At 37.1% G+C, this 23,902-nt stretch overlaps 1 protein-coding gene across 5 annotated transcripts in view; it reads right to left on the reverse strand.

The window, feature by feature from the left end:
- fam189a1 (family with sequence similarity 189 member A1) overlaps positions 1 to 23,902 on the reverse strand; it is a 105,625-nt gene that overhangs the window by 6,711 nt on the left and 75,012 nt on the right. For 4 of the 5 annotated variants that reach the window (XM_058783656.1, XM_058783655.1, XM_058783654.1 and 1 more), the window contains 4 exons: positions 14,329 to 14,439; positions 9,954 to 10,085; positions 4,029 to 4,136; positions 568 to 728 (listed from right to left, as the gene is read on the reverse strand). In XM_058783656.1, coding sequence (XP_058639639.1) covers positions 568 to 728; positions 4,029 to 4,136; positions 9,954 to 10,085; positions 14,329 to 14,439 — 512 coding nt within the window. The remainder of the gene's footprint in view (positions 1 to 567; positions 729 to 4,028; positions 4,137 to 9,953; positions 10,086 to 14,328; positions 14,440 to 23,902) is intronic. The other variant, XM_058783657.1, reaches the window with a different exon arrangement.

Consider the following 23,902-nt stretch of genomic DNA (forward strand, 5'->3'; position numbering starts at 1 on the left):
TATATCCCATTCTTTTAATTAACCAGACTCCCTCTGTCATAAAGGAGGGGAGGAATCTATGTTTTTTCATATGTTTCTTTGTGCTTTACCACATCCAAAATTGATCGTGCTTTGAAGCAGCCAGTGTGTATGTTGAGCTGCTCTTGCTCTCTATGTATTTACTGCTTTGTTGACACATTAGTGTGGCCGCGGGCTAAACAGCCTCATCAGCACGTTTTTTATGATGGGATGGTGGGCAGAGTGTCTCACAGTGCAAGACAGAGAAATCAATGGTGGATTTACACCAGGCCATGGACACTGGTGCTCCATAATTTGGATTGTCAGAGCAGTTTGCATTAAGCTTACACAACATGGCGGTGGATAGGTCTGAATTCCCATAAAAAAAATAATAAAAAGAATGGATGTTTTGCATAATCAGTCCATAGGGCAATTTCATACATTTTCATAAATCTCTCTTTCTCAGAGCACAGCTATCTGGGTTCAAACTGTTTCTCTGATATAGTGCAAATATTAGGTCATTTCGTGTCAGCTGGGACGTGAGCTGTGTGTCTGTATGTGTGGGTTTACCTCTGGCCCTCCATCACAGGTGTGCAGGTGTACTCTGGGGGGTAGTAGGGAGGAGGGGGGATGGGTGGGATGAACTCGTCGAAATCCAGCGTCTGGTGTAAGATGGTACCATGAGGGGTCATACAGTCCGCGCTCAAGGCACGTGCTCTGTGTGGCATGAACTGATAACAAAGATTTTAAAATGTGAGCTTAAAAAAAAAAAAAAAGAACATACACAACTGTTCAAAAGTTAAGGGTCAGTAAGAATTTTTATTTTTTTCAAAAGAAGGCTCACCAAGATGCATTACAAATATTATTACTATTTAAAATAACCATTTTCTAGCTTAATTTATTTTAAAATCGAATTTATTCCTGTGAATTCCTGTAAAGCTGATTTTCAGCGGCTAGTACTCCAGTTTTCAGTCACATGATCTTTTAGAAATAATTCTAATTTTCCGATTTGGCGTTCAAGAAATATTTATTATTATTATCAATGTTGAGATTAGTTGTGCTTCTTAATATTTTGAACAGTTGGTGATTTTCAGGACAGGATCACATTTTTTAGGAGTCTTGAATGAATAGAAAGTTCAAAAGAACAGAATTCATTTCAAACTGAATTTTTCTTTACTGTCACTTTTAATCAATTAAATGTGTCCTTGCTGAAGTATTAATTAAAAAAATCCTACTGACCCCGAACATCTGAATGGCATTGTATTTGATGACCCTCTAATGATGGAACCATTCACCGAATAATTCTGTTCTTTGAAGTCACAGTTACATAATTTTCTTTGTGTTCAGATAAGGCAATCCATGCAAACCATTGTGTCCAAAACAATGAAGACTAAAAGTAGGATGTCAGTTGGGTAATAATGGTTTTCAAAAAAAGACATAAGTAGGTCTGGATCTTTTGCAAGGGTATGAGTACAGTGAGGATAGTTAGGGCCCTTTCTCACCCTGCTGAGACCCTTTGGCTAAAGAGTTTCATTTTATGCAATTTAACCCTCTAATGCATGAATTATTAAAGGAAGAAGAAGAAAGAAGGACTTTACTTCAAAGCAAAGGATATAATCATTCCAAATCTTCTTTTTCCTTCTTTTTTGATGTATTGAGAGAGTTACATAATGGTCATTATCACTTTCATCAGCCGTGTAGAATTTAGGTTATCAGAAAGAGAAAAACATGACATTAAGAAAAAAGTCATATAGAATGATGAGGAAGGGTCAAAGGTTAGGCATAGTTTACCCGCAAATGAAAATTGTCATCATTTACTCTCCCTAATGTCATTCCAAACTTTCAGAGCACAAAAGAAGACATTTTGAAGAATGTGATCACTCGCTTCCATTGTATGGACAAGAAAAAGACATTTCTCAAAATATCTTTATGTTCCACAGAAAAAAGAAAAGAAAAAACATACAATTTGGGACAACATGAGAGTGAGTAAATGATGACAGCATTTTCTGGGTGAACTATCCCTTAAAATTGCTTTTAAAGTTCTGTCCATGAATCAGCCGGTGAAAAGTTCAGGTTGGAAGAGTAACTCGTTTTGTGCCATTCTTGTGAGTTCAAGGATAGGTTTAGAGCGTTTTTATGATGACGATGCACTTTCCTGTTGATGTCATTTTAGATTATTTGAAGGCTCATCAATCAGAAGACGCTTAAATCATCCTTGAATAGATCAATCTGATCCTTAAGCATCATTAAGAGAGGCAGTGACTGTAAATGACAGATAAGTACAGGTAGCACATAAAGGCATTACATCACAAAGCCAAAATCCTGGTTCAAAATAACAACATATACAGAGATAAGATACAAATAATCAGGCTGTGGTGAAATCACTTAATACAGTTGCAAAGGGTAAAGCTCCATGCAGTGCTTCACCTCATCCCTGCCCTCGGGCCTCTGTTGTCTTTGTGCATGGTCTGTGCAGCTGGTAACAGTGGTGATTTCTCGCTTTGCCACTCTGTGCCCCGAGTCGAAACTAATCCCACAACTGCTCCAGCGATTCACAGAGCCGCAGCCATGCTAATATAACTCATCTCGATTCATCTCCCTGTGCCCATGCCTCTACTGCAGCCATCCATGAGGCTGTGCAATTTACTGCAGCGCCCATAAACCGCACAAAGCCCACTCTTAAAGAATATTAAAACTTTATGTCCCACAAGTTTATTTTCTCTCACATAAAACAGGCTGGCTGAAAAAAGAAAAAGAAATCCACTAAAAGGGAGCGATGACAGATCCACGGTTCTCTCCCACTGAGCATTGTAACGTCTGTGGTCTCATCCTCATGTAATCTTACACTTAAGAAAGGAATAGTACTTCTGAAATATATGCTTGTCCAACCAAATGAGATGAAGACTCTTGTCATAGTTTCAATAGCTCAGAGAAAGCCGTTTTATTCTGCATAAAATACTTTGTATGCAGAATAAATGTAACAAATTAATCATGGGTGACAAATGTGCTTGCGAATAGGTTTTTATTATGCCAATGATAACCATACACCTTAAATTTTGTGTGAAGTCATTTCTAGGCTGATACAGTAGGTATCAGAACAATGAAAACTTTAATTGACTTTAATTATACCTTACGTCATGGGTTTCCTCACTAAGTAAAGGCCACACAAAAATCTAAATCATTATTGTCATCATTTACTCACCCTCATGTAGTTCCAACCCTGTATGACTTTCGTTTGTCTGTGGCACATAAAAGAAGATATTTTGAAGAATGTTGGAAACCAAACAGTTTTGTTTCCCATGACTTCCATTATATGGAACTGAAACAGTTCAGCTGACAACATTCTTCAAAATATCTTGTTTTGTGTTCCGCAATAAAAAGAAATTCATACAAGTTTGGAATGACAAGAAGGTCAGAAAATGACAACCGAAATTTCATTTTTAGGGGAACTATCCCTTTAACTAGTGAAAATATATGTTCACATAACTTGGAAATGAAATCTCTGTAACTTAGATACTTCAGATATGCCTGACAAATATTTTTCAGTTAAGAGTTAAGCTTATTTACTGTCATTTTACAAAAGCGATAGGTTTCCTTACTATAATTAAAGTCAACTTATTTAGCAAAGTCCAAGACCACTCTATTATGACCATCGTTGAAGGAAGGAAGATCCAAAAATTAACATTAATTTCTAAACTGATTATTTTAAGTAAATCAGGTTTCTCTTGAGATAGGGTATGAAAATCCATTCGCAATTCATGTCTGAAGACTAAGTCACAGGATATATTTAATGGTTTGTTCATATTGCTCTGAATTGTGCTTAATGAAAAACATTATTTAGGCCAGTATAAGATGCACTTAGTTTTCTCTTCATGGTTATAAGTACATACTATAGACTATTTCTCTGGCATTTCGCTAATTACACTATTACATTTTCACTTGTCTTGATCGTCTGATCTTTCCTCCATGATGTAATGTGCATTAACACACTCAGAAAGACGCACACACATTGTGGTATGGATCACACTTACCATCTGTAGTAAATCAGTGGAAACCATTTGCATACAGCACACGGCCGTGGCCAGAGCACACACAATGGTGGAGATAACATTCATTGCACACACGCTGAAAAGCAGCTCCTGGGAGACAGAGAGAGAAATGGAGAGACAGGGAAAAGAAGAGAGAGGACAGGAAGGTGTGAATCAAAGAGAAAGAGGGACAGAGGGACAGAAGGAGAGTGAGAGAAAGACAGAAAATAAACAAGAGTGGCAATTGTTTCTTTGCAAAAACCTCAGCCTGGCACGAACATTTATTGTTCCGTTTTTCAGAGTGAGAACGTCGTGTAAAAACGGCAGTCGGGAAAGAACAAATGTGTGGAAGAGGGAGAGTGGCTATGACATAATGGATAAGAGGGATAATGGTGTCACAAATGTGGGACTTTTGCATGGCATTAACGTTCTGCAAAAGATAAGCACAAAAAGCTGAACTAAAAGGTGGAATGGGGAAAGTCCTTGGGCAGCCTTAAAAATCCATTCCCAATGACTCATTTCATTCCCACATTCTGATTCAGTTGGACTTGATCCTGATTCAGTTGATCTGATTTGATTCTGTAGATTTCACTTCCAATGTCTATTGTAAGTACTTACTTACTTTACTAACTTGCTCTATTGTTACAATGCTTTTGATGTAAATTTTTACAGGAACTTTCTAACTTAGTACAAAAATATTGATATAAAAAAATAATCGGTCCCACTTTATATTAGGTGGCCTTAACTACTATGTACTTACATTTAAATTAATCATTTGGTACAATGCACTTATTGTGTACATAAATGTTCTTACATTGTACTTATATTGTTAATAATACCTTTATGTAATTACATTTATAATTACACTGTTGACCCATCCCTTACACCTTAAACCACCCTTAAACTTACCCATACCACCAAACTCAATAGCAGCAAAAGTGTTCTGCAATACAATATGAACACAATAAGTGCATTGTACTTATTTTTTGATGTAAGTACATCGTACTATATTACCACCTAATATAAAGTGTGACCAAAATATCAAACTAAATTAAATTTCAAGTGTAAATTGTTACATAAGAATGTGTGAAAATGTAATAAAATTACACATAACCTTATGAACACTTTGTTTATAAACTCCCACTGCTTGTGATTTGGTACTGTGTGCAATCCACAAGGAACTATTGCAAGAAGCATTGCAAGAAAACACAGGTATAGAGTAAAAGTAAATCAATCTTGGGATTTTAAGAATATCAAACCATAATACATATCATATAGCATAACACGTTAAAGGGGTAGTTCACTCAAAAATCTAAATTCTGTCATTAGCTCACCCTCATGTCATTCCAAACACATAAGACCTTTGTTCATCTTGGAACACAAATTAAGATAATTTGTATGAAATCTGAGAGCTCTCTGACCCTCCATAGACATCAAGGGTACTACCACAATCAAGGCAGAGACACGTAGTAAGGACGTACATAAAATCGTCCATGTGACGTAATTTTACGACAATACGAGAATACTTTTTGTGCGCAAAGAAAACAAAAATAATGACTTTATTCAACAATTCTTCTCCCCCGAGTTACCGTCTTCCGCCATAATGGAGAGTATCACGACGCACACGTGTGCTTCCCTGCACATACACAACATGCATGTGGTGCTGCACCTTGTTTACATACAGAGTAAAGCACACGCGTGCGTCGCGCATTCCTAAGACGAATTAAGGTCTTATGGGTTTGGGACGACATGAGGGCGAGTAGCTAATGACACAATTTTTATTTTTGGGTGAACTATCCCTTTAATCTAAGCAATCTAAGCAGTGAGCAGTAAAGCAATGACACTAACAGAATACAGCATGTAGCCACTGTGAATAGTGAGTCATTAGGACAAAGGGATCACTGAAATAAAAACCAAAGGAAGTCACTGGCAATGTTTGAAATTCTACCAGACTGAGTACATTCAGTTTATACGACAGTCCATCACACACACCTGCTATCAGAGCCCTTTCTGATCTCTCGTTGTGACAAGATGGAATGTATGTGACCCAGTGATGTCCTCAAGGAAAATGTTGAATTCCTAAACATGCACAAGCCCTTTAGGTGAAAGGAGCCCATCCTAAGAGGAATGGACAGGCCTAAGCACTTCTACATGATTGTACAATCATCTAACCCTCTCGGAAAGGCCAAGACCCCCTTCTTTGGGGGAGGAGGATGTGTTTATACAAATGCACACAAAAAGCTCTGGAAAGAAGTAGTGACTCTAATGCATTTTTGTAATTTTTTTTAATCTCATGTTTGAAATAAAATATGAATATATAATTCATATAATACCACATTACACAAAACATGCTACATTTCAAATCAGACATCACTAATGATAACTTGCTATTCAGTAAGTGCAGATGTTAATTCAGAAATTATTCTGATTCAATGAGTATATTAAGTGAAAGATTCATCAGACTGATTCAAAGTCTTTTTGAACAATTCTTTAAAAGAAGAGTCATTTGCTCATCAATTGAACTTACACTTAAGCAAGTACATTTGTCTTTGCATGCAGCTTGCGAGTACTACTCAATAGAGAGAAGTGTTTCTAGCCAAGATGTATTTTCCAATTCACAGTGTCTTTATCTCACTATATTCTCTTCAGACCTTAAACTCACACTGGGTAAAATATGATTTCTGTCGTTGTGCTGTAGATTCAGTGGCAGTGGCAAAAAGCGGTAAACAAACAGATCAAGACAATACCTATGAATCCAGACAACAAGCTAATGTTATGACTGGACTAACTCTTGTAGGATGCAGAACTAGCCCCTGCGGTTGTGTTCCAGCAAATCTAACAGAGGTAGTAGGTCAGCTCCACTGAGAAACACCTGCTCTTCTCATTTTGATCCAGCAGTGCTAACACTCGTATCCCTGACGACAAGCAGAACAAAAAAAGAGCGATGAAAGTGCATGCCTGTTCCTCACCACCTTCACTCTGATAATGCATTCCTCCAGTTCTTAAAGCTGATGGGACATGGAATAATTTCTTGCATTCACGTAATATTGATGAGGGTCTAAACCAGTTACCTGAGTGGTTGCTGTACTGCAAACTGATGTGATAGTACTGACACTGACAAACACCTTTAGGTCCTGAAGGAAAACGAGTGTGTCATTAAAACACACCAGTGGGATATAATAGCCCTTACAACGAGGGAGCCACATGATGTGATATACCAATGAGTCGTAACATTAATTGCACTGATGGTCTTTCTAGGCATCTCAGTTGACCTGACTGGCCATCCATGAGAAGACAGGAAACCTTCAGACATCAATAAGTGCATTAAAATGTATAAATCTTATTGATGCTTCATAACTCCATCTGAGTAAGTGCTACGGATATCATACAGATCATCAACAGTCAAATAATACGGGTTTGCCTCTCACTTTGTGTGTGATATTTTTATAATTTGGCAATGTGAAAGGCTGGCTGAAGAAAATTAATTTATATAGTCCAGTGTTGCTATTGTTAATTAAAATGAATGTTTTTCAGTAATTAAAATAAAGATCAAATAAAACAAATATAAATATTAGAAGAAAAACTAACTTTCAGTAAATGAAAATTAGGAATGTTGCCTTGGCAACTAACTGAAATAAATAAGTTGAAGCAGTAAAATAACTCAAATTAAACGTAAAACAAAAATAAAGCTTCATATAAATATGTATTAAAACTAATAAAAATGACAAAAGCACAACAAAATTATCAAAAGCTAAATTGAAAGATTATAATAGATTTCTACTGAAATAACACAGATATAATCTCATGCAGAAAATTGTGTGTAACCAGCTATTTTCATTCTCAGCAGGTAAAGTTAGTTTCACTGTAATTTACACTGTAGAATTAATCAGCACACTTAAAAAAACAATTACAAATCATCTGAACTGAGACATTACATTTATGAAGGCACAAATACACAAAGACTTACAAATACAACATCTGTACAGAAAAAGAAGACTTACTGTGTGTTTTTCTAAGGACGAAATGATGAAAACATGTAAAGAAGCATTTATAAGCAAGTATTTACAAGCAAGTGTTTTTCTTGATTTCATAAAGAGTGGCAATTGCTTTGTATAAGCAAATTTGTGGAAGCCTCACATTACCACAAATTGTTTCAAAAGCTGCCAAATGCGCCGGGATCATAGCTAGCATGAGTGAATTGCTTAGACACTGGAAAGGGAACCAGCGGCGAGCGCTAATTGAAGATGCATAACTAATGATGACTGAGTCTCATCTGCATATTAGAGAGAGACCCACAGTGCAACACGAAGAGACGTGTCCAATAAGGCAGACGTTTGCAGGAGTAGCGTGTAATTCTTGCTCTGCTAAATGGTTCAAATACTCTCTAAAAGTCAAACGAAAAAGTGTTTGAAAATGGAGAAATCCCTGGAGGAACCCAGCAAATGTGCATGGGAGCAGAGCCAAAAAATACCTCTCCAGGCTGTAAGTATGATATTTTACAAATTCATTTTTTAAAAATATAATGCAAAAATTCTTGGTGCTCAAAAACAACATTTAAAACCAAATAGCAGAACAAGAGTACAAACCAAAACCTTTAAAAGATCTCTGTATATGCGATAAAAAAAATATATAATCAAAAACTGTAGGATTGCAATCTGAGCCATGTTAATTTACTAAATGAACACTACATATTCATAACACTAAAGACACTTTTCATCCAAGGTGACTTACAGTGCCGTTTCTGCAGGGACAAAACCCTTGGAGTGACTTGGGGTTAAGTGCTTTCCTACAGGTATAATGGCGCCAGAGAAGATTGAGGTCTTAAGATCTCTTGTAGTTTTACATCATCCCTACCTGGGTCTGAACTAGCAGATTTTTACTATAAACACAGATTACTACCAAAACTCTTCTTTTACTCTACAGTGCAATCCATTCGATTTCTGCTCTCTGTTATTCAGAGTGTGTATACAATCCTTAATTATATACAGTGTACACTACCGTTCAAACACTTGGGGTCAGTCAGAAAATAGCCTACTTTTATTATATTAAACTGATCAGTTGTGACAGTTAAGATATTTATAATGTTACAAAAGATTTCTATTTCAAATCAACGCTGTTCTTTGGGACTTTATTTGTGAAGTAAACTTAAAAAAAAAAATAATAATAATGTAGCATGGTTTCAACAAAAATATAATCAGCACAATTGTTTTCAACATTGATAATAATAATAAATGTTTCTTAAGCACCAAATTGAATAATTTCTGAATGATCATGTGACTAATGGCTGGAGTAATGGCTGCTGAAAATTCAGCTTTTCCATCACAGGAATAAATTACATTTTGAAATATATTAAATTAGAAAAGTTTTTTTTTTAGGCAATTTTTCAGCAAATAAATGCAGCCCTGATGAGAATAATAAAAAAAATCGTACTTACCCCAAACTTTTGAACGGTAATGTACAGTACAGTCCCTAAGGCGGCCCCTTAATTGTCAAGATGTTAATTGTCTATATAAACTTCTCCTTTTAAGGAATATAGCTGAGAGGTACTAGACTGTTTTCTCTAGCGACACTACCATTTGATTTATTCTTAAAGAATTTTTATTGATAATTAGAGTTTTTAATCTGGTTAATTAAATAAGATTAGAGATTTTCAAACAATATATGCCTGCTTTCAAATCTAATGAAAATGCAAAAACATTGTGTATCCTCAAAATGATCATCATTTACATGTCTAATGTATTTAATTGTCCTCATTTACTTGTCTAATCAAATATTCATTAACTGAGGCACATTAGAAAAAAAGTCTAATTAGAATGTAAAAAAAAAAAAAAATCTCATCTCATCTCATTTACTTTGTTAAAAGATACAGATACCAGGATTTAACAAACACCTACACACACACACATACACACACACACACAATGATACCTTCAGACGGAGACGTATGGTGTTGCAGTCCCTCAGCGGGTTGAGTTTAAGCGTATCTCCCAGATTGTTACAGGTGGATCTCAGGTGCTCGAGCTCACAGCAGACACACACACCGTCACTGTCAAATTTGATCTGCAGAAGGACAGAAACAAACTGATTTCAGTTTCATGCAAGTCAAATGTTTATTTCTGCATAAAATGGACAAATTGTATGAATGCTCAAGGAGAAAACAAACACGTAAACAGTGCAGGACAGGGACAATTGTAACACACTAAATTCCTTCCATCACAAGTACGTTACGGTGATGACACTTGTTCAGCAGATGTGAAATAGTGTTCCCTGTCTGCCTGAGAGAAGCAGGATCATATTACCCCTTGAGAAATTGTCAACAAAAAATAATTTTGTGGTACGTCCAAATTTTTCTGCTGTCTTGATGCCATTGAATTTATACTTGATGGTTAAAAGTTATCATAGTTGACAGATGTTAACAGTGTAGCTGGCAGCTACCAGACAGGGTCATATTTACATAATACTCTAATTAAATTCAAATATTTCAGTGTGAACACTTTACCACATTTTTTTTTTTCAAACAACTTTTTTACACAAAAAGTAGCTGCATATTTGTGAAAGCTTAATGTATAAAAAAAAAAGAAAGAAATTACTCAGGTCTTCGACATTAATAAGTCTTGTATATTCTTAAACCTAACAGCATTAGCCCAGTCATACACGTTTGTTAAGAAAGATCTTAATAAATCCCTAACATGGTGGTCCAGCATTATAAATGCTTTTTGTGTTAGACTGAAACGAAGTCGCCATTTGACCTATATTGCACAAAAGCAACGTGTGAACTTTGCAGGCAGGGGTTAATTGAATCGGGGGAAACAACTTCATTAATATTTCAGTCATGGCAGGATCATGTCTCTAAGGAGGCGAACGTTCAGTAGGCAGAGAGGAGAGATGCTTAATCCAACATGTTAATCCCTAAATCAGGTGGAGAAGAGACTGATGCAGACAGAAGTCTGTCTTTAACCTGGTCTGAACCTGTAGACAAAGGGAGGGATAATTACCTGACCTGTTTTTGCACAACGGCACCAGGTGAGAAATGCCATTGGCTTCTCAATGTCATGTTACCATGACGACAGGTGATTAAGACAGAGTTTTGTTTTTGTTCAATTATGGAGAATTACTGGAGGATTATGAAGGGCCTGTTTAAGGAGAGGACAATAGAAAGATCTCCATGTTATTAATTCTTATTAATTTTTTAAATTAGTATCTTGTGAGACAAACTCCCCACTGTAGATTGAATGAGACTTCAAATGCCTGGTGAAATCTAATCACCACTGGCTTCCGCTTGCTTAAAGAGAAAAGAATCATAAAATGAATATATAAATAACTAAATAAAATAAAAATTGGACCGTTTCCCACTGATTTCACATACCACAACATGTCAAAATTTAAGCTTCTTTTCATTGCTAGGAGAAAAAGTGCAATCATTTATATTTGATTACATGAATGTATAACTTTATATCAACCACAGTGAGTTATTCACAGTAGACAAAATGATTGAAATCACCTGAATATTTCATCTGCATGACAGTCTATTGAGCTCATGCCACATTGTGACTTGTGTGCTCAGTCCTTTGTAAGATGAATCATTACAGCATTTTCAGGTTCAGTTTCAAAGAGCCATCAACACTTTCACTGTGCATTCATCTCAAAAACATTTGATCATTATTTATAAAGCAAGTCTTTTTAATCATGAAAGTGTGTTCCAACTGACTGCCCACTGCACAAGACAGTTTCTTTCAGTTTCTAATTACCTCTGAACTGAATGGACATTATTTAACTCACTGTTGAATCTCTCAATTAAAAAATATAAAATAGCTTTGCTATTAAGCTGGATTTTCATGTTTTAATAAATATAAACAGACTGCTTTCAGAACAAAATCGACTAATTCTACAAATACAAAATCAGATACCAAAAAAAACAAAAACCCTTTGATGGTCATTTGTATTGTATGCATGTTAAAACAGAAGTTTGTGTTGAAAATGCAAGCCACAAACATAACAGATCACTGATACTAGAATGAAGCTTAAACAAATTTAAAGCCTCCATCCATAAACAGAAAACCAGTCATGCATTTAATTGTGTTTGAAACAAACAAATAAGAATTACCTGGTGATTAATGTATGAAGAGATATGAATGCGGAATAATTAATAACCGTAAGATCTTCAGCTAAACCCCAGCACTTGTTTCCGATACAGTGGATTTATAAAAAAAAAAAATTTTATATCCTAAGAACACACATGTAATATGTTCATTTGCCACCAGCTCTGAAAGCTGTAACTCATCTGAGCATTTAGTTATTTATTGCTTCCACACCAGGCAGATAAATGGTCTTAGAGCTGGAGAGGGGTGTCCAGTTCTGGATAACAGAATTGGGGGAAGCCGTGCTGAGCTGTTATGCTGCGCTGGTCCAGCACTGGACCCACTGTAGAGCTGATAAATCAACCTCAATAGAAAACACAACAAAGACTGACTGCTGTATTAATCTCCTTTATAAGCCTTCATTCACAAACACAATGGGCAGCACACAAACATACTGTGCCATTCATTGAGGATATCCTTCAGTATCAAAAACAACAATTTAGAGGTATTATGATTTGCCATAAAAAATTTTAAAAAAAAAGAGAAATTGGCTTTTTAGACTTCATATTTTAGCTTTACAATTTACAGTCAATTGATAGCTTTCATATTGATAACTGTAACACAGTAAGAACACAGAATAAACTCAGTATATTCTCAGAATATTCTCATATTCTAACAACATTTTAAGAATTTGATCCTCTCTTCCGAAGGCAAAAGTGACCTGATGACAGGACCTCATGGCTAATATACAGTATCTCACAGAAGTGAGTACACCCCTCACATTTTTGTAAATATTTTATTATATCTTTTCATGTGACAACACTGAAGAAATGACACTTTGCTACAATGTAAAGTAGTGAGTGTACAGCTTGTATAACAGTGTACATTTTCTGTCCCCTCAAAAACACACAGCCATTAATGTCTAAACCGCTGGCCACAAAAGTGAGTACACCCCTAAGTGAAAATGTCCAAATTGGGCCCAAAGTGTCAATATTTTGTGTGGCCACCATTATTTTCCAGCACTGCCCTAACCCTCTTGGGCATGGAGTTCACCAGAGCTTCACAGGTTGCCACTGGAGTCCTCTTTCACTCCTCCATGACGACATCACGGAGCTGGTGGATGTTAGAGACCTCGCGCTCCTCCACCTTCCGTTTGAGGATGCCCCACAGATGCTCAATAGGGTTTAGGTCTGGAGACATGCTTGGCCAGTCCATCACCTTTACCCTCAGCTTCTTTAGCAAGTGTTTGGGGTCGTTATCATGTTAGAATACTGCCCTGCGGCCCAGTCTCTGAAGGGAGGGGATCATACTCTGCTTCAGTATGTCACAGTACATGTTGGCATTCATGGTTCCCTCAATGAACTGTAGCTCCCCAGTGCCGGCAGCACTCATGCAGCCCCAGACCATGACACTCCCACCACCATGCTTGACTGTAGGCAAGACGCACTTGTCTTTGTACTCCTCACCTTGTAACACTAACGAGTCACATGACACCGGGGAGACAAAATGGCTAATTGGGCCCAATTTCGACATTTTCACTTAGGGGTGTACTCACTTTTGTGGCCAGCGGTTTAGACATTAATGGCTGTGTGTTTTTGAGGGGACAGAAAATTTACACTGTTATACAAGCTGTACACTCACTACTTTACATTGTAGCAAAGTGTCATTTCTTCAGTGTTGTCACATGAAAAGATATAATAAAATATTTACAAAAATGTGAGGGGTGTACTCACATCTGTGAGATACTGTATGTGATGCTCACCCACTCCCATTCACTCGACTGCTGCACTTTCAATCACAGCAGGACAGAATCTCTCCCCAGACAATTGATGATTATGATTTTTTTTGCTAGAAAACCCCTGTGAGCTTCGGTAGCCGGCCAGGCAGCCGTTTTATTGAGGACAAAGGTGGTGGGTGTTAATATTTATTTCTGCTCCAACAGAATATTACAGGATGTACAAAATGGGTCCCGACAGACATTCTCATTCTCTCGGCCTTTGCGACTGGTTGTTGAGCTAATTTACTGAGATCTTGACAAGGGCATCATGTTAATGAATGATGCTCCTGGGAGCTATAATTGCTCAATGGATTGATTCTTTAGTGACAGGCTAGTTTTGAGTGGCTGATAAAACGACACAGGTTTAGGACTAAGCTATTTTGGACATAAGAATCTATTTGAGGTTTCCTTTACAACAAAGAAGTGATTTCAGACATGGCTCTCTCACCAGCTGACAGTCCTCCAGAGAGTTGACCAACTGGGCATTCTGACAGGAAAGGATGGCTCCTGCGAGGTTCAGCATCACACACACAGCAGACAACAGCATGAAGAAAGTTATCTGTGGAGAAAGGAATGGAACAGACTGTCAGTTTCAGAGGTTACGGTGGTATATTAAGCCTACTAATAAACAAAAACCAGTAGGATGCAATTTTTCATCTCATTAAACAGGCTTTGCAGAAGGATTCCACATACAGGGTTCCCACATATTTTGGCCAACAAAAGTGCATGAATTTTAATATTTTTTGGAATCTGTGATGTTTCAGTATTCTTTGATGAACAGAAAGCACAAAAGATCAGCATATATTTGAAATATTTTATAATTGTCATAATTGTCTAAATTTTGAACAGTATTGTATATCATCATGTATGCAAAATAATAATGATACTACTACTAATAATATGTTGATGCAAGATAGAGTTCAGCACAACTATAAAGAGAGATAAAAGAGAATTTTTCAACTTTAAAGATTTTACTTTTCTACTTTTTGGCAATATGAAAATTCCCTTATATTTTTTCAGGTTTTCCATGTACACGATATCTGTGCAAAATCTCTCTCTCTCTTTTACATGTTGGTCTCCTTTTTTTTTGTGTGTTGAGACTTTGCAATCCTGCTATTTAGTTTATTTGTAAGACATTTTACAAAGTCTTGTTTTTGTTTTTTTTAAACGTAGCCATTGTGCAGAATGGAATAATCATTACTTGAGTGTGTTTAGTTTTATCAGACCAAAAATAAACCAATTGTGGTTTATGGGACTTGATGTAGGAGCGTGAAAGATCGAATGTGATTGATCCAAACTATTCATCCATGGGGAAAGCGAAAGGAACAGATGTGACTAATAATTAAAGCACTCAATAATCAATGACTTCAACCAAAACAATTAACGTTGATCTCACCATCTGAGCCCAGACTCATTACTGTGAGAGACAGCCCCTAACAGCTCACATGAATAAATGAATAACACAAGCGCACTTCAGAGCATTGGGCTATTTTTCTCAGGATGTTGATATACTACCTCTTCCCCAGTTCCTCAGTAGACCACGCTGATACATGGCCAGTGACATATGGTCAGCTAGAGAAACCAATCTTTGCGTAATTCCCCCACCCCACATCCTATCAATGCGGCCCCATGCAGCTTGATAGATCTCAAGCGTGGTCATTTTTTCTCTTTTTTTGCACCGCTGGCAAAACCACAACTTCTGGTTCCTCTCCCCCAACTCTCTATTAAAAACAATTCTCTTTATTTCTCAGCTGACACTTCTGGGATTTCAGTCCTGAAGGATGAAATACGTTAAACATTCTGTCTGCTTTAAATCAAAGTTCATGTGTGAGAGAATGAGTTTAAAGCTGTCAGGTCTACCCTGGGTAGATTACAGACTAGGACACTGAGCCGTATATCAAGAGTGGCCTTACCTCAACAACACGGTGATTTACTAATGAGACCCTCTACCTGACGGGACATTAACCTTGCAATACCAGGCATGTCAGCAAAGAGAGAATGATTGGAGCTGAAAGTGAAAGTTGGACAGTCATTTCAACTCTATCACACAGACACAGATTTGACACTTACGATATGTGGGAGGGCTGGTGTGAGGGACGCTGGGAGATATGAATGTGATATGTGTTTTTCAGGCTACCAGCAAACTGGAAGATTAAGAGGCTGATGTACGAGGAGGTTCACAAGCGTCCTGGGGCTGCGAGGGTCCTTGGCTCAGGCGCACAGGAAGCCTCACGCTTGATTTCCTCCATACTTAATAAAGTACAGACATTGTAGAGATGACGGTGGTGATCCATTGCAGCTGAATGACTGAACTAGGTTGCGTTCTGTCTTGTGGACCAAAGGACACTGAAAGGTTACGAGCTCAGAGAGGAAATGATGTGAATCTATGTCTCAAAGACAGCATGATAAAAATGCGATTTGAACAGAGCATCACATTTGCTGTTGCTTGCTGTGGGAAACAGACTTCTACGATTTTCATAATTAATCACTGACAACAACATTCATGTCAGAATGTTTTCTTGTGCAGGATGACAAATACGAAACCAAACCCGAGCTTCAGGCGGAGAGATGACATCTCTATCACTTAACAGAGAGAAAACACATTACAGCACAAATGATAGCTGAGGACCAGGTTAAAACGCAGGCAATAATGAGTCTGATTTTGTAGAGCAAAAATTGAAAAGATGTTATTCAGAACACGAGTGATAAGGGAAAGCTTAATGGGCCACTCTTCAGCTGTCCTTTCAATGCAAGCTGAGCGTAGCCAATGAAATACACGATTCCTGTCTATCTCTAATTTACTCTGCTGGTAGTACAGAGGGAAAATGGTCCCTTTCAGCAAATGCTTTGTAGTTTGCAGTGAGCAACATCAAAAGACAAATTCAGTTGCTGCACTTCGAATCTACAACTGTGACTCAAATTCAATCTTTAACTTTAATTGCAACATGCCGTCTTCACCAATTAGTTCACAGGCTTTCTGTTGGTTGTCTGGGCTTTTGTTTTAGCAGCAGCTTTCTACCACTGTATAAACATGAAATCTGAACCCATTTTTCTTTCAGTAATGAAGAACAATTTTTTACAGTATTTTAACCTATATGTTAATCTTAACTTCCACACATACAAAAAATACTACAGTTCATTTTTTTTTTTTTTTTAAGAATTTTTTACTTTTATTTAGCTATGACGGATTAAAATGATCAACAGTGACAGTGAAAATATTTATAAAGTGACAAAAGAACCATCAACTAATCCTGAAAACAATTAATCACGGTGCCCACAAAAATATTAAGCAGTTTTCAGGACAAATTTAGCATGCACAGTAATAAATTTATTTCACAGTATTACTGTTTTTACTGTATTTTTGATCAAAAACAAAAAGATCTTACTGACCCAAAACATTTGAATGGATAAAAGTTTAATAATAATACTACACCTTTATTTTATATAAGAGTATAATATGATTAATATTTAAATATAATATTTTAATAAACATAAAATACAAAAATACAAATAAGAAAATAAAATAAAAATGAACATAAACCTCAATTAATGCCATAAATACTGTTGTTCATTCTTGGCTCATAATGCCTAATGCATTAACAAACAGAACCTTACAGACCTTTGTAATGCTGGGTACACACCACAAGATAATCGGGCTGATTTTGGGCCGATTTCTCCCCTTCCGATTATCTTGGTGGTTCTACAGATTATCTTATCAGATTTTCCTGTGGTTTGAGGTGTGTTAAGAGTGACTGAATCTGCTCGGAAGAACGTTGGAGGCGCCCCAATCGCGAATCATGTTGAATATTTACGATCAGAAATCTTGATGTGTGGGGAGGAACCCTGAGGACACCACACACTATAGGAGAAAAATGATTAAATCTAGGACTTTTTCCCCTCATGTATGTGGTCTCTCACATTTTGAAGAACTTCAAGAACTTAGTGTGTACCCAACATAAGAAACTGTAAATCCATCCCTTGCAGCCTCGTTTTCATCCGCATTAAATTCCTAAGGTCTATTCTAAAGTGTTATCATTAAACTATATAAATCAATGGTTGCATCATTCAGCAATATAAATAAGCATGATGTGTTAGTTGTCTCCGTCTGGCTAAAATCTCCTTTAGGAGGGTTGACTCCTGAGAGCCCCGGCCCTGACGGACTAATTACTCCGCCTGGCTCCATGCTGCTGTTTTCTAATTACCGTGTGGGATCACATATCACTGTTTAACAGGTTCTCATTAATTACAGCCCATCTGCCACCTGCATGCCAAGCAGTACGACAAGTTGCCTGGCACGTGCCATTCACCGGCGCCAGCGCTACGATTATTAGCCATAAAACAATTCACACCTGTCAATATTGCTGTGCATTGACATTTAGGTTTGGCATTAATGGCTGACAGGTTTCCCATCCAGAAGAATTACTGGAAAGACCACAGTAAGAAAATGAGAGACATCTTAAAGAAAACAATCTGGAGATACAGTGTGGGCTGACTAACTGCAGACATATTTGTCAATGTTCTCTGACCACCTGGTGGAGATACAAACACATGGACGATTGTGCTCACAGTGACAATAGAACCACCTACCGTCCAATCAACACAACCCGCCCCTCATATCAGCAGCTCACACGCAGCCTGGGAGCCAAAGAAATATGGTGTGAACAAGAGGAGGGGCATTAAGACAGAATATCACTGGCAGAGTGTGATGAGATACAGCCGGTGCTGCTTATAGTTTGTCGTCATTACCATTAATTCAGTGTTGTGTATCCAGGGACATTTTCTTATTACGTAAACGGGAAAAATACCGTGTTAAGAGAGCAAAGACACCATATATTATCAAAAATGAATTAATATTATCAAGCAACATCATCACAAGGCCTTTTCTCATTGACAGAAGTAGTGTGTTCCCATTTGCACTTCCTTCACTCCCTGGATGACTTTTACTATGTTTTTCTTAGAACAACATGAGCATAAACAATCTGAGTTGTGTCACTGTGGACTGCTGAGGGCCTATCATGGTCGCACAGCAAAACATGCACACTCCATATATGGTGTGAAAATGTATTTCTTACTTACAGGTTGAAAACAGGTAGACACTGTGTGAATCGAAAAACAGCACCCAGCTTCTCTATTTCAGGATCAGTTAAGATTATACAACTCTGCTTCAGAAGCAGAGCAGTCAAGCATCAACCGCTCAATACGCTCCCGATAGTTCAGCTTCCTTGAACAATAGGTTGAGGCAATCTCACAAATAAGACAAACTTACACTCCACCCATTTAACAGGGCGCTATTTCTCCTTAGGGGATATGGGACCTTTTATACTCTTTAAACTTTTCAAACAGCAACATTTATCAGGGTAGCAATTTAAATTCAAAACACTATTAGCTTTAGTCCATGTGTATAGATTTGGGTTTCAAGGCTAGAGATATGTTCTTATGAAACCAACAGACTACTGAAAAATTCCTACCAAAATATCCAAGGATTAAATAGTGGCTGAATGTAATAATTATATTACATGCAATTTACCTAAGTGCAAAATTAGTATATTGTATTTCCCTTTACAAAATAAATAAAGAGTTAACAGTCTAAGGACACTGTTTGAGCTTCAGTTTGCATGTGCACCTAAGATCAAATCAAAATGCTTTAAAAACACATTAAAATATTTTTATACTGCATAAAATAATTATTTTTTAATATACATTCACCAAACTCCAGTGCATTGTTTGGATATTTTTATTTAGTGTATAAAAGGTAGTAGACAAATATATTTATTAAAAAATCAGACATGAAAAGCTGATCAGCAGTGGAGATGTTTGTTTTGTTATTTTACATAGATGAGTGGGTACTATGTAATTGTGTTTGGGATGTGTAAATAAGGAAATGAGTAAAATGTTGTTTGAATTCTGAATGGAAGCCTGTGTTTTGCTAATGTGCTTTTTATTACTTCTTTTTGAGTCATGACATCAAAAAGGAAACCAAATCAAAACCTATTAGAAGAACAGAAGAACATTATGATTGTTTCTTACATTTCAATTTCAGTGGCTGACACAGTCTGACAACCAAGGTTATACACATATATATATATATATATACATACACATACACATGGGATAGTTCAAAAATGATAATAAACAAATCCTGTCATCATTGTTCCAAACCTACATCTTTCCACACAAAATAACATATTTTGAAGGACACTGTGTTGGATAAAAAATACTTTATTTTGTGTTCTGGAGAAGGAAAGATTTAGTACTGTACACTGTAAAAAAAAAAAAAAAAGTTGAGCCAACTTCAAATTTTATGGCAACCATCTTCAGCAGATTTTTTGAGTTTTCTCAACTTGTCGTTTTAAGTTTATACAACACAAATTTGAGAATCTCCCACAAAAATGGGTTGAGCAAACTTAAAAATCTGCTGAAGCTGGTTGCCTTAAAATTTTAAGTTGGCTCAACTTTTTTTTTTACAGTGTATGAGTGCATATGTTTATTCTCCTGAATACTGAATAAAATGTCCCTACCAACATTAAAACCCAACTGACACCTACACATCATGACTACAAAACTAACATCACTAGCTAGTTAAGAAAAGACTTGAAGCAGGGACATTTAGCAAAAAGGAAACCCTTCATCATTGACTTCAAAGATGTCTAAATAAAGCCCTAAACAAAATCCACATGCTTCACCAAACTGTAAACACACTGGGTCCTTAGCTACCTCTCGGTCCCATGACTCAATTTATCAATGTCAAATACCTAAGAAAGAAAAAAAAAATTCACCCTAATCAATCTACAGACAGGGTGATGACTCACACTAAGCACATCTCTGCCTTTCTGTTTGATAAAAAGAGATGTTGGGCAGGTCTCAGACCCCATCACTGCTCTCAGCTCAGTCTAATGTCGGCTGCTAATTGCCCTGCTGATGGAGGATTACCTTTCATCGTACCAATCATCTGTCTTTGCCCATCCGACTCCTCATTACGCTCATTAGCGTATGGTGGCTGAGGGAGCCTGTAGCATCAAGAGCACATCGCTGAACACCGAAGAAAATGTGAACGTGTCCGTCACAGTCTGTGTACACTGGGTGTGTGAAGGAGATTGGAGGTGTTTCTGCTGTGTAAGATATCTGTGAAATTTACTTTAAGTTTATACTAAAAAATTGCAGGTATGTCATGAATATCAAGCGGTCAAGGTTAGCTGGTTAGCCAAGTAGCATCTGCTGAAAGATGACATAGCTACAGACTTATTTTCTTCCAAAAAGCATCATTCTACTTCAAAAATGATTCATGTAGTTGTGTATACTTGGCTTGCTTGGGCTTTAAAAGTCACTTAATATTCAGTAATATTATTGATTTGACTGCACTGACACTATCGAATAAGAACAAGACTTGAACTGAGTTGTTGACACTATTGTCTTCCATAAAGCTGTTTTATAACGGAATCAGATTTGTTCCATAATTGATGAATTTTGAAACAATGACAGTTATTGAACTGAACTGAATCAACATTAAACTGACTTGAGCTAAATAACGACACTATTGTCTTTTTTTTAGAGCTTCAATTCGTCTTATATCATTAATTCTGTTTATTACTATGAAGCTGCTTTGAAAAAAACAAACAATCTATATTGTATAAACAGCTATGTAAATAAAATCACAAATATTTCAACATATTATAAATAGACCGTAGTATATGTTATGACCAATTTTGGAGAGCTATTAAAAGTGTGAAATGAACTCACAGATTCATAGTGATTATAAGCTCAAAGAGAAAATATGGCAGAAAACTTCTGGGGGTGACGTGCCAGCCAAGGAACTGCCACTAAGATAAACGGGAATGCTAACAGATAGCTTTGTCCATGGATTCTAGACCCTGTGATTACATCTGAGAAGTAAAGTTCATTCTCAGAAAAACTTCTACACTGACAGACAATTTATACACAACCTTCTGACCCTACACCGACTCAAATAACCTCCATTTGACTTGTGACTTTTGGATAAGAGGAAGGAAGAAAGGATAAATAAGCAATTATTGGCAGAGCTAACACGTATGGACTCTGAGCTAGCTTAACCTGTGAAATCCGCAAACATCTAAATTGGCCTCGCTGAATTAATGGATAAAAAAAAGATTAGACAGGCAACTCCGAGAAGGCGAGAGGTTAGAGCCTGTTCACATTGCTGACATGCTGGTTTAGCATCCTGCCCGCCTCTGCGGCACAAATTAGTATTTAGTCTGCAGCACCTCTGCGACAACACATCATTTATTTTCAATTATCTCTGCCCGAATGAGATCGGGACAGCGTTGTTTTGATGCGGTCTTTCTCTCTGTCTTCCTTGGAGTTTGTTTACTTCTAGGACATCCATTTTGTTTTGGTTCCTGCCACATCACTTGCCCACATCCTGGAATACTCACCTTAAGGGCAGAGAAACATCAATCTACTGACAGCCTAAGGTGGATTCATTTACCTTTCTATCTCGCTCCTCTTTCTCAAGCGTTCTCTCTATTTTGCATCACCATTTCTGTCAGTGTTTCCACGCTTGGAAGGAAAAAGGTCTGAACCTCTACTGTCTTCCTCATTTTCTCTCTTGCATTCTGCATCATGGCATTTTTATGGCTTGTTAAACTAAAAGTGAAAATGACAGGACGATTGCCCAATGAAAGCCCATAAACGCACGATAGAATTAACATTCAAAACAAAAGCATGGTGTTTGTTTTGTATTTTGGGTCTTGACTTTCTGCTCTTTTCTCCAAGCAGCTTTGATAAACAAAAAAGAGGAAGGTTAGAGGTTGCTTTACAGACACGGGGATCTACGGACCACAGAGGGTGATTTACGTATCAGAAGAAAACCCTTCCCTGTCAGCCAGCACAATATGCAAAGCCACAGCCGTATCTGATTAAAACCGTACAGCGGCCATTTGTCCTGTCTCGGCGCAAATATCTCATAAGTGATTTCTCCACCCTGACCAGACGCTTAGCTCGCACCATCCAAACAAACCCTTGAGGTGTTTTTGTTGAGGCTCCAAGGGCAGAGGCAGTCACGGCAATCCCTGTTTTCTGTTATTCACAGACGGTGGATCTATTCAGGGGGAAATTTCTTAAACACCAGGAGTAGGTATCGCTTACGCGTTCATTAGTTACTGTTAGCTGCTAATCCCTGAGAGGGTCATGATAAACACACTGCTCTACAGGCCTCGACTGCTGAGGGCAGGCAAGGTTTCTGTCAGAGAATCAAGACAAAGAAAGGCCAATTAAAGTTTCCAAAGAGTCAAAGTAAATCCAGCAGCTCTTTCTGGGTAAAATCGAAATAATTAGCTCCTTTTTTCTGAAAAACTTATCTTTAAAGGCCTTTTATAATAGACTAAAAAAATAACAAAAAGTACAGTATTCTTCACAACTAGTTGCAGCTGTGCACTTTCACAGTCAACAGATACTGAGTAGGCATGCAAACTAAAGTATTTTATCATAAATTACATTTTTTTTTATAGAATGCATTACAACCAAATACCACAAAAACTACAAAACACTAGACTACAAGTACAGCAAAACACTACAATACAAAACATCAGAAAACAAAACAACACCACTGACTAGGCATGCAATGAGTATTTCATCAAATTACCATTTTTTCTTTGTTTCCTTGCTTTTGTATAGTCTGCATTACAACAAAATAATACACAATAACAAAACAAAAACACTATTGACTAGGCATGCAATGAGTATTTTATCAAACTAATGTATAATGTTAATGTTTCTTTGTAAAATTTTTATTTTTGACAGTCTGCATTACAGCAAAACACAACACAACACAACAAAACAAAACAGAACAACACTACAAATCAAAACAAAACGCTGGGGCAAAAGGCAGTGAAACATGCAGGGAGGTGTCTGCACTGTGGGCGGAGTTGTCTACTGCACCATCTTAAAGACGCATTGATTAAAATGGACTGAGGGCCACAACAGCTCCCAGCGGGTCAGTCAGTGATTAACCCACACTTTTCAACTTTTAATCAGTTCCTGACCTCTAC

This window comes from Onychostoma macrolepis, chromosome 07, assembly GCF_012432095.1.
Source record: "Onychostoma macrolepis isolate SWU-2019 chromosome 07, ASM1243209v1, whole genome shotgun sequence".
Classification (NCBI taxonomy): Eukaryota; Metazoa; Chordata; class Actinopteri; order Cypriniformes; family Cyprinidae; genus Onychostoma; species Onychostoma macrolepis.